General features: G+C 34.8%; 1 protein-coding gene across 2 annotated transcripts; it reads left to right on the top strand.

The window, feature by feature from the left end:
• Window positions 1–123: 123 nt before the first annotated feature.
• LOC147480637 (DNA replication complex GINS protein SLD5-like) lies at window positions 124–12,002 on the top strand. 2 transcript variants are annotated; one of them, XM_086576061.1, is made up of 8 exons: window positions 140–277; window positions 2,496–2,551; window positions 4,238–4,448; window positions 4,548–4,670; window positions 4,756–4,838; window positions 4,923–5,032; window positions 11,605–11,680; window positions 11,756–12,002. In XM_086576061.1, exons 3-8 carry the CDS (start codon window positions 4,263–4,265, stop codon window positions 11,853–11,855), a joined length of 678 nt encoding a protein of 225 aa, XP_086432187.1. In that variant the 5' UTR covers window positions 140–277; window positions 2,496–2,551; window positions 4,238–4,262; the 3' UTR covers window positions 11,856–12,002. The 2 variants fall into 2 exon arrangements, with proteins under 2 accessions (XP_086432188.1, XP_086432187.1); XM_086576062.1 differs by lacking the exon at window positions 2,496–2,551 and having other exon boundaries at window positions 124–277.
• The last annotated feature ends 782 nt before the right edge of the window (window positions 12,003–12,784 follow it).

The following is a 12,784-nucleotide window of genomic DNA, read 5'->3' as shown; positions in this document are numbered from 1 at the left end:
GAATCAGAATCATAAAAATCTTGCATGTGTAAAAGTGTAAAACTGAAACCGAACTGAGCAAAAAACGGGGCCAAAGAATTTCGAAAAAAGGGTCAGCCCAAAGTCCAATATATACAAAACAGTGCCCAAAAGCCCAAATCCAGTCCAATTCTCCAACACTGCAAAACAGAAAAAACGACTCTCTCTTCCCTCTCTCCTCAAACAAACAGAAAAAACAGCCAACTCCCTGTTTTTCCCCAAAGCTTTATCTATTTTTTGAAATTTTAGTTGCTTGAAGGTATGTTTTTTGGACTTCTAACATTATTTTTCCACTCAAAGTATGTTTCTTTATTATTATAATCTGATGTCCAGTTTCTTTTTTGTTTCTGTTTTTTTGTATAGTTTGTTTACTGTATAAGTATTGAGCTTTTGTTTTATCTTTATAGTGATAGATTACAGGTTATTGATATTGTTTAGTATCGTTGGATTGAGAATTATAGTTAGTTTTGATATCCTTTGTTTCAATGTGTGCTCATATCAATGTTGAAACCAGCCACTTTGATTACTTCTTTTCCTTTAAAGTTTGAATCTTTAGTGGAATTTTCATTTCTGGGTGTGCATTATATTTTCTCATATTCTACTATTCTAGTACTTGATACGTTATTCCAGTTGTTTGTTTGTTTGAATGAAAGATTTAGAGACTTTAATGTTAAAAGGAAGAGGTGTATGAGTGAAATTTTTTACCATTTAGTATCAGTACCTTATGCATTCCCAGGGAAGTTATTCAATGCAAATAAATGATATCAATGTGAGGGCACATATACAAGTATACAATACTTTCCATCAAGTTGGCCAGTAAAAGCACATCCTAGTACCTGTTTCTGTGTTTCCACCACACTTTTTGTATGTCTCAAAATAGCAGGCCTTTAGGCCGAGCCAAATACATCTCTTTGGTAGTTGTCTTCCACACAAATGTAACCCTATAGTGCCTACGTCATTATTTGAATGGTTTGCAGTTTTGCTCATTTGCTGGAAGGTTGTACTTTTGTGCTTTGGGCTCCCTTCTTTTTGTGGCTTGTGCTGATCTGAAGGATAGATTTTATGTCCAGTTCATGGGCTGCGAAAGTATTGCTAGGCTAACAGGAGATCTAGGTGACTGCATTAACACGGAATCAATGAGCTAGTCATTAAAAGAATGATAACCTATATGCGAAACTAATACTTAAATTATTTTTTATATCTCGTGTCTTTTATTTAATGGGATAATTCAACCTTTGTCGTTATCTTCTTTGTAATGACTTACTCTATCAGTGCAAAAAAAAAAAGTAATGCTAGTGAGTCCATCATCTAAAAGATGGGTGCGGAGCCAGAGTTCCAGACCACTAAAAAACATAATATTCTACTTAGATTTGGTTTTAGCCGGTCATAACTTCTCTTCCTAAGTTCCTGTATACCTACTTTTTTTCCAAGAACAAAAGGAAGTCTCAAAATATAAACAAATCATTTTCCAGCCATGGAAAAAGTGAAGGGACAACTTTTCTCATCAAAAGGCATAAAGACCAAAATTTCCATTGTGGAAGAATACGACTCACTTCAAAGTTCAAACAGTGAGTTTCTACATGGATTGTAATCATCGCATTAATAGAGTTTGAGAAAGTATTGATTGGAGCAAAGGGGGAATAAATTGGTGTTTTTGTATGGTACCCAGTCATCTTCTCCCCGTGTTGATAATCCGTCATGCCACATTGCCACCAACTTTAGCATCATTATTCATGCCTTGTTTATACTTGTCCTATCACTCTTTGATAGTAGGGATTTCTCCACCTCCAATAGTCCACTCTATTAAGCAAGTGACCAAAACCACGACCCTAACATACTCTCTGCAAGCCATGGAATTCTTGAAACCATGGAGAAATCAATAATAGGCTCCAAATTGGCATATTTGATTTGAAAAAAGAAGGAACTTTGTAGAATTCTTGAGATTGATTGAATCGGAAGCAAACACAAGTTAGATTCCTTTAAGAGGTATTTTTTTTTGTTATTGTTATTTGTTGCTGTTAGTCTTGGAAAGATTAGGGTAGAGAGTTTTCTGCAGGTAGTATTATGTGTTCAGTCAAGATATCAAAACAGGTTAAAATGGTATTAAGGTCTACATTTTCTGTTTTTTAGTGGCTTGGCCCCGAACCCTTAATTAAAGGATGGGCTCGCTAGCATTCCTCGGGAAAAACCAAATATAAAGTATATGATAGACTTGATAATTTTGACGACAAGTTGAGAATGCAATACTTATCGTATATTTATATAACACTTGAAAGGTATGGTTCTCTTTTATACTAATGCTAGCCCACATTTCACAAAATTGCTACCTGCTTTTTGTTTTTCAGTAATTAGAGCTGCAGGTCCACTAATAAATAAAATAAAATGTATAAAACATTGGTTGCTCCAAACTCTTTTCTAATGTTTGTATTTGGTATATGTTTTGCTGCTTTTGAAATTTACTGTACTTGCTTCTTTAGGATCAATGCAAATAAGTGTTGGGACTTCGAATGAAGATCAATTAAGTTGTATAAAGGTAGGAATATGTTACTCGAATCAAATGGTTTAATTCTAAGGACATATGATGAATTTTAATGTGTACTTTTGATATGCATTGTTGTGCCTCTCTCCACCCCTCCAATATTTTAATAACCGGTGGAATGCTAGAATAGGTCAACAAATGATTTTTTTTTTGTCTTTACTGGTGGTCCAGTTGGTCCTACCTCTTTAAAGGGACAGCAGGGACGCTAGCAATCCTCTTTGTTTGTGCCATGTAGTACATGTCAACAGTTGAATATGAATATATAGCTGTTTTCTATGGAAAAAAAAAAGTTGAATATGAATATATTTTGGGAGGGTTCTAGGAACATTTTATTTTGACACGCAAACAAATTCAAAATCGTTAGGTCATTTATAAGTTTCGGATTAGATATTTTGTAGATAATCTCTTGACTATTCTAAACATGATCACAAATAATCAAAAAAATAAAAAATTTCTAAACCTGCCAAATATAATATCAAAAATTGTGAAAATGAACGGTCTACAATTAGTCAAATTTTGTAAATTGTTAGTTACATTTGACAAGTTTGGAATTTTTTGATTTTTTTGATTATTTGTAATAATGTTTATAATAGTTAGGAGATGTAGTTGATCAGAGGAGGCTTCGAATTTTTTAACAAAGTGTTGATATCGAAACATGTATTGGCTATCAATTCGAGAACATTTCCACCAATAACAGTATGTGTATGTAATGTAAACAAAATAAGAAATCTGAATAGAGTAAAAACTTCATTTTGGTAGATCATCATCCCATGCAAATCACAATAAGAACTTAAACCCTCAAAAATTCATATAACAAGTAGACATCATGAAAATATGTGAAACTATCAATACAATCTTGCAACGTATGGTTTGCACACGGTTTTGTTTCTTTCTTTCTTCCACATGTACAAGCAAACCATACATTGTAAGATTTATTTTTTTTTGGGTTTTATAGATCTGCACCTCTATTTTGAAAAGAAATGCCCCCAAAAAAAAACTCACACACCGTGAAATATCTCTATTATCTCGTGGTCAAATGTCCGAACTACCCTTTCTTGGTTATCTTAGAATGGGGGTGTTTCTCTTGTTCCAGGTTTGTATTATGGAGGCAAGTCTAAATAAAATAGTAATGTTGGGGGTGTTTCTCTAATTATAGGTTTATATTGGGGGTGCAAGTCTAAATAAAAAGTTAGTAAATAGTGTAATTCAGGTGTAGTTATTCTAGTTGTACTTATAATCTTGGTACCGACCGAAAACCAACTAGAAACTTTGAGTTAAAACTGTGAATTAAAAATGACAAACTCGATGTACTTTTGTCATTAATGGTTTGGAGTTATGGATTTAGGTTTTAGTTAAAAATGAATGTTTTTTTATACAAATGTACAACTAGAGTGTTTTTTCCACAAGAAATGGTAGTTAGGTCACCACAAGATAACAGAGATATTTCACGGTGTGTGAGTTGGGGGGTCTCTCATTTCCCTTAATTTGGGGAAAGTATAATTTCGTTTCAAAATAGGGGTGCACATCTATAAAACCCTTCTTTTTTTTTTTTTTTTTTTTTTTTTCTGGCTAACAAAAAAAAATGAAGTTAATAGCCCGAGCCCGTTAAAAATGCTGACATCATCATTGACATGTAATTTGGCGCCAAACTAACAACACTTTCCCTTTCTCTCCTTTCAGTTTTCAGTCTTGCTCTAAAAATAAAATGGCAGCTGGAACAAAAGAAGGATTAGAATTTGAAACAGAAGAAATAGACGACCCATCAATTGCCACGACACCAAATGACGTGGAACCAATGAAACGAGCTTGGCGAAACGAAAAGGCATCACCAGAAATTCTAGAATTTCAGTCTGATTTAGTTGACAGAATCAGAGGACAGATAGAATTAAATGTATATATTTTTCAATCCCTAAAATACCTTTACTATTCTTTTATCTTCAATTCATCATTTTAATAAAACCCTAACCCTAGAAATGTAATTTTTGTGTAGGAAAGAAACGTGGAGGAATTTGAACAAAATGGTACTGACCCATTAACTATATCACTTTACCAAATGGATTTGGATCGAAGTCAGTTTCTTTTGAGATCATATCTTAGAATTCGTCTTTATAAGGTGATCACTAACTCGGATTCTTTTCGTGTTTGACGTATTTATTTATATTGTTTCTAATTATGGGCATTTTTTTTTATTATTGTAGATTGAAAAGTATATGATATATATATCGAAAACTACTGATATGTGGAACCGGCTTTCTGAACAAGAACAGAAGTTTGCTAAAAGGTGAAAATTTGTGGTTATTATGTGTGTTTTTATGCACGAGAAGTTGTTTTACGTGTTAATGATGTGTGGAAGATTGGGTGGCAGATGCATAGATGATATGGAAAAGCATTTAACGCAATCTGTTTTGTCACGGTTGCCTTTTGGTTATCAGTCTATGATGAAACAATCCATTTCAAGTGAAGAAGATGATCTGGGTATGATATTCTTGTCAAATGTTTTTTTTTTGGCTTTATTTATTGCATTTAGCTAATTCCAGGTATTTATATGGTGGTATTATGTTATATCTGTAGAGGTTGGCTGGCACATCTAATAATATGTTTCTTTGTGGTTGATAGACATGAATAAATTACATAGTACATGCCAAAACTGAGAATTGCTACACTAGAATTGCTAGAGGAATATTTGTTTATGTCATTATGATTAGTTTGTTGTGAATTGGAAAAGGAAGTTATCTTAATTCATTGTGAAAACTCACAACAGCTGAACTTTTTATACTATGGAGAAAATGCATATTGTAATATTCATCAGCTGCGAACTCATCTTCTGATTTTATGATTTTTTTCTCCCTCAATGAAAATTTTCAGAAGAATCATTTTAAGTTGTTGAATCATTTTAAGTTTTCTTTACATTGTCACATAAAGCGTTTCGCTAGGTAAAGTTGATAAAAATTTCAAGGGGTTAGATAAAGTGACCTACTCTGAACCCAAAAAATTCTGTAATTAGCAGAATTGCCTCTTGTGTTGTATTCAACATATGCAATAAAGGCTGTGCACAGTCCTACTAGGTTTAACCAGAGGGAAATAACTCTTTATGTTCCAGATAGGTGTGTACTGCAAAATTAGATGATAGGTAGATGAATATAATGCAAAATTAGTTACCAACGTACGTAACTTCACAGACATATGGTATAACTTCACAGACATATGGTATTGAGTCAAAGTATAGTTTCATTCATTATTGGAAAGATGAATTTTATTCTGTGTACGTCTAGTTGTTATCCATGACATGTAGATTTATGACATCCCTACATGGACATGCACATGGAAAGAGTAATAGATAGCATTAAGGAAACTCACCAAGTGCTGATGAAGACGTCTTATGGCCTCAAAATGTTTGGTGAGGCCTACCTATGCCATGCAGAAAGTGGGTATAGGTACTGTCATGTAGGTCACACCTGATTTGTAAAGCTTACATAAACTAGTGTCAAATCAGAATTGTATACGTTGACGACATTTTCATCACATTTAACAATACAAGAAAATTTATCATATGAAGCTATAAGTTGAGGTCAAAAATAGTGGCCTCAATTTTTTGAGTGGGCATTGAGATTGCTAGTCTAAAGCAGACAAGATTTTATTCGCCTGCAAAAATGTGTTGGATTTGCTCTTGATATACACAAGAGTCTTCCCACTTTACAAGTTTGAGCTTTTAGAGCCATTGACGATGCAAATCTGACATGGTATCACAACATCAGAGGTCCGTGGTTTAAGTCTCTAGGTGCAGTCGTATTTCCACTAAGAGGGAGTGTTGAGATCATTCTACCAGATTTCTAGGTGTGTCCCATACTCCCATATGTTGTATCCACAGGAGTCCTCTTGATATACAGTAGAATTTGTCCTGTCTACAAATCGAAGCTTTTAGACTAATCATCAATTTGAGAGTTACTCCTATAAAACACTACCTAAGTTGACTGATAACATTGGGGAGCCTTTCATACAATTGAGCCGATATTAACACTAAGTTAGGAGCTTAATATATTTATCTCAGATTCGTCAGATATTGCCTATGCTGTGAGCTTTACTAGAGTTATTTCTTATTTGAATGGATGCCTTGGGAAGGTTATATTTGAAGAATGCATCCACAATATGTTGGTAAATGTTGTATAGGTTAAATCTGTTACAAAATAAACAATTTTTCAAAGGCTGTCACACTCTGGTAACTGACAACATATTTGTTGTAGTAAGAAATGTGGTAGCTCGCTGAAGTGCATAGGCTGAATATTGGTCAGTGGCACATGTGACTACGAGTCCTAATGTTTCATTACTTGCTTGATGACATATTATTATGATAATATTTTTGTGTAATCATTTTTTATAACCCACATATCATATGATCAAACTAAGCACATTGAGTTAGATCAACACTTTGTGGAAAAAAGAGGTTGCTTCTGGTGAAGTATGCGCTCCTTTTGTCTATGTACATATTTTTTACTTAAATGGTAGACGTCCTCGTATACACACACAGACACACACCTTAAAATTGTATTACTGTAACATCCAGAGAGGCTTGAACCCTTACATACGTGGCACTAAGGCTAAGTCCAACAGTGAGCCATCCTACCAAATATGGCGAAAATTGTGATCCAATGGTGTGTCAAAACACCAACCCATTAACGCTATCACTATTAATTTACCTATACATAGCGCGAGTTTTAGCGGAATGGTGTATGGTCTACACACCACTTTGAAAGGCGGGTAGAATATATTTTGTTGGCACGCCACTACAAATGACGGGTAGAAAGTGTTTGCACGCCACTAGGAGTGGTGTTTGGTACTACTTGCTTGATTTGGGCTACATGCCATTGGGAGAGGCGACTAGAAATTCGAATATTTTCTTCATGCCTTTGGCACTAGCGGATGGTTTAGAAACCATTGGGTGCGACTTACACCATCCCACTAACACTATTCTTGTGCTATTGTGCTATAGTGGGATAGCGCACAAAACCATTGGACTTAGCCTAAGTAAAAGACAAATTAAAGTTTAAATGAGAAACAACCCTATACAAAAAAAAAACAAAAACAAAGTCAACTAGACCTAGCTACAATTTAGTATTCAGAAATGATGGATTCCTGCAGATGATTTCCTCTTTCATGGCCATGGTCAACGAAAAAGACTTTGAAAAACATAGGTCCAGCCTAGGTACACCAGATAGCAGGTTGAAAGTGTCACAGGGATTCTTATTTGGGGGATGATAAAGGCAAATGGGTCAGAGGTTTTGAATCTCATCTATTTGGTAACTTAGTCACCTAAAAGCATCTGGTTGGTGTACAAAGTTGGGAGTGTACAACTATAAAGTCACCGCTTCTTGGTCAACTTTAGTTGGGTATTAAAGTATAAAGTTCAATGCAAAACAGTTTAATTATCAAAAAAAATTATCGAAAAAATAAAGTATAAAGTTCAATAAGACTTTCAACATCCATGTAACATGTAGTCATCTTTAGGCATATATTTAATTTTGACCCAATTTGAAGACAATTTTAAAAAGTAACTTTTTGGACTTGGTAATGTCCTATTTTAAATTCATTTAGTTTTATATTTTGTTTAGAATGTAATTTTTAAAGTCTTTAGTCTTCTACGGCTATAGTTTAGCTTGTAGGGCTTTATCCGAAGTTGATGATTATAGTTTATAGGGTGTCTAAAGCCTCGCAATACAAAATATAAGTTCCTCGGCTGCTCCACTCGTCGCCATTTGGTTTTGAGTTGGATGCTCAAAATGAGTATGGTATCATAATCAGGCTGTTTCTCTGGATTAAAGGGCCCATGTACTCCACACCACCCATTTGAAAAACTGGTCACCTGTTTGGCTCTAAATATGCCACATTTGAGAGGGCGTGTAGATATTTATGACCCCATATTGGGTGTCTAAAGCCTGGATAACAATATATAAGTTCCTAGGTCGCTCCACATATTGCCAATTGGTTTTGAGTTGGATAGCCATATTTAATAGTGGGTTTCTAGTTAGATATTGTTAGTCACAGGGTTATTACAGAGGAGAACATGTCATCCCCATTCGTTGAAATTGTGTGTTTAAGTTTGATTTGTTAGAAAAAATGGTTTAATCATGTAGTTCTTTGTATAAAGAATACATAGAACTTGGCCATTGCCCAAAAGAGTTTAGTATTGAATGGGAAATTGTCTTTAAAAGTTTCCATAACGTAAATGTATCATCACTATCGTGTACTTTGGGCTTGGGCTTATGGTGTGTAATTTAACTTGCTCGTGGAAAGCAATTTTGTTAACTACCAATAACTGAATTTTGGCTTCTAGCTTGAACGTTTGTGTCTTTTCAAAATGTTGAATGTTTTCGAAAGGGCGCACCACTTCGAAAAGGTGCTTTCTATTTTATAAAACTCGATAGAATTCATTGTTAAAATAATCTTTTGGAAAAAGCCTTTACATTCATTTTTCGTGCATTCTCTTCCTCTGCAATTTTTCTTTACTTTAGTGAAAAAGAAAACACAAATTGTGTTTGATGGTTCCTTTGAATTGTAGTGCTACATTCTTCGGAGCCAAATCCCTTCCATCTTGGGAGACAATATTCATCATCCTTGAGCACCGAGAGGGAGCAAATTTGTCTCAAGTAATTTGTGTGATACGCTGGGTCAGATTTATATATTTGGTATTCAAATTGAAAGAAAAATTGTATTAATACTGTATCGATATTGTACCTAGTATTGATATTGTATTTGTCTTTCCCTTTGTTGTATCTGAGTAGGATATTTCATACTATATATATATATCTAGGTTACATTGACATGGATACGGGGTGTCGGATACGGCGAGCAGTTGAAGATCGACACGGGGACACGGATAGGAATAATTAATTAATTTTTTAATAATTATAAATTTATTAAATTAGATGGTCTCGGTCGTGTAAACTGCAATGCTAATAAGTTACTAGCAATAGCCAAACTTTCAGCTCCTTGCCTCATTGTATTAGGCTGCAATTCACATGTCTAAATAGAAATTATCTAGGTTACATTGACATGGGTAGGTGTGTCCGTATCGGACACGGATACGAATTGTTGGACATGACAAAATATCAAAATTCGAGGTAAATTACATGCAATATGTGTCCGACACGGACACGGACACGTGGATACATATCCAACACAGATTTTTTTCAAAATATGGCGTGTCCATGTAATCTATATATATATACACACACACACACATCACATTTTACCGATACAAAAAAAAAAAAAAAAAAAACAACAACAACAACAAATTGAAAGAAAAGGTTTGTGGACTTACGGTATATTTGTTTGTCTGGCTTACCTACCAGTCTACCACTAAGCAATGATGTTAAAATTGTACAATTCCCAATACGAACTGTTTGACTCGGATCGAGTTGACAGGTTAAAGAGTCAAATTGCCCAGTCAAATTGGAAGTTCACAGAATCGCACTGAAATTGGTAATTTAACCGCTGGAATTGTAAGGAATCGCACAATGTTTGCAATTCAGGTTCCCAAAAGATAAAAGAGAAAAAACTGATTTTCCCATTTCAAATCCCTAAAACCAGAGGAAAAAATGAGAAAAAGAAAGAGAAAGAAGAATGGCTGATTTGTTGTTTTTGCTAGAGAAATCCAATTTCTTTTTCTTCTCTAGGTCTCTTTACAGTCTGTCACAGTCCTCATGTTGCGGCGGCGAGAAAACATGAAGAATATCCTCATTGTTGTGTTTTCATTGGTTACACCATTAACAAGTGTTTTTTTTATTTTTTTATTTTTTTTATATATATTTATTTATCATAAGATTCCAGATATGCATGTTAAGATAATTGTGTCTTCATTACTGGCAATCTTGAATACGAAGCCACAATTTGCATCCACATTCCAAACTTTAGGATACACAATGCCTAAGCCTCCTTGCTCTTTGCTATACCTTATGGTGTTGTGACTGGCTTGCTGCATCTTCTTAGACAAGCTAGGCGTGGATAAAGTTGCGTAGACTTGTTCATATTCTTTTACGTCACCCAAGTCCATGTAACCTTATTGAGGAGTTACATATCTCAAGTCTTGACATTCAACTGAATTGAAGGGAACTTTTACTTGTAGGAAAAGAGCACCTTAAGAAAAATTAGTTAAGCAAGGATCAACATCTTCAGCTACGTTGATTACCTTTCATCACTTAATCAGACAGCTGCATTAGTTGTATGACTGGCTCTAGTTAGTATTTTACGGAGTTACACGATTGGTTGTGGATAAGTTTGCAGAGCACAATCTTCATTTTGTTGTACATATTTTGCTCGTTCATGACTGCAGAGCACAATCTTTCTTGGTCTTAAATTCCATATTAGCAGCTACATTTCTAATTTTTTAGCTGTAAATCTCACCTGGCTTATGAGGCGAATTTCACAGGTTCCACTGAATCAGGTTTCCCTTGATATAAATTTAACTTTTTTACTTTATAATTTATCTGTTGGCACATTAGCCAGGAAGACATCTCAATTTGTTTATGGTATCCGAGTTGAAGCACTATTATAGCTCCATTTTCTTCTGTTGGGTGAAAATATTTTACTATCAGAAGGGAATCTAAAAATTTAATTTGAATAGGAACCGGGTTTGTATATAGAGAGAGATTTTACTTTCAAAGTCTTAAAGTGCATTGTCAACAATTGGTGCAATGCAAACTTGGGTTTTGATGAACGCACAGGTGCTTATGCATTTCATCAAGGACTCACATAAAGCTGTGAGCACTATTAAGTACAATCGCTTTGAGAAAAATTCTTACAACTGGGAATATTTAATGAGCCAAAAGTAAACCAGGAAGTACTTATGCAACTTGCTGGCTCCACAAGCAAGAGTTCCATACAGACTATACTCAAAGATCCAACTTTTGACGATTCACGATTAGGATTGTGTTTTTGTTTGGCTTCATGTGTCACAGTTGGGAAATGGATATTGCTTATATTTACTGGTTTTCGTGCATGACTGGCAATTTCCTGTTGGTACAAAGACTGATGAACTTTGTTTGGAATTTCAGTTCCAGAGCCGCAGTTGGATACATTTGTATTCTGTAAGAGCAAGGGGTCTCTTGGAGCTTTCCAGCTGGATGAGAGGTAACATACTATCAAATTCATTCATTGCTCTTCATCTACCTTTTACCTTCACTAATCAAATTCTTCTGTTTGCAGCGGAGACGAGATTGTGGATTTAGTCGCAGATGATTTGTACGTCTTGCGATACAAGTCAGTAAAACCACTTATTGAGAATGGTCAAATTGACATAGTGTGACTTTCATGTTGAGTATGGCATGGTGTGACATAATGAAGTGGGAATGTGTCAATTTCTTTGTTGATACTGTAGTTATAAATGCAGCAAAAGGAGCCAATAATACAATGTAAGTTTTTCTGTTGAGAAAAATGTGAAGTACTTCTGCTAGAGATTTTGAATTCCATAGAGATACTTTTGCATGAGGATGAAGATTACACTCGGTAAAAGACATCTCATTTCTAGTCTGTTACCCTCACCCTCAGTTGAATCTTTTTCTTCACTCATGTCAAATAGGAAGGATAATGGCTTAATACATGCAGAGGATCCCAATTTATGTGGAGTGTCTAGAATTAGTTAGATGTTATCATTTATGGCATCATCATTTTAAGGGTCATCATAAAGCGAAAAAACTGGTGCCTGTTTTTCTCTTTCCGGTCAAAATTTCATCAGTTTTATTTTTGTAGTTTTGAATTAGGTGCTCATCTTTCGCTTCTCATCTGTTTTCTGTGGAAAATTTTGTTGTGTACCAGATGTTGGAAATATGCATTTTCATTCAATTAATTTCTCTGCAATGAATAGTCATAGAGCACAAAGAAACATTTGTGTATTGAGTTAAAGAAAACCATGTAGGAATATTGGAAACCAAAACAAATGTAGTGCACAACGGATAGCAAATTATCTCCTGAATCCTGATGTAAACATCATTAGCCAATGTACAAGGAAAGCTCAAGGACTTGTTAAGATTCATGCCTCTCTCTCTCTCTCCATGAAAGCTCCTTGCGAGCTTTCTCTCTCTTCAATTTTACCCCATTTTCCATAAATTCCTATGATCAAGACCTTAAATCTTTACTTTCACTGGTCTTCTAAGGTCGACTGTGGGATTGCATGTTGGTTATGCCGCATAGTTTTTTTTCGTGATTAGCGAACAGCTGAAAACCCGTTTCATGGGT

This window comes from Coptis chinensis, chromosome 8 (assembly GCF_015680905.1).
Source record: "Coptis chinensis isolate HL-2020 chromosome 8, ASM1568090v1, whole genome shotgun sequence".
Taxonomy (NCBI): Eukaryota; Viridiplantae; Streptophyta; class Magnoliopsida; order Ranunculales; family Ranunculaceae; genus Coptis; species Coptis chinensis.
This window is presented reverse-complemented; position numbering and strand designations above follow the sequence as displayed.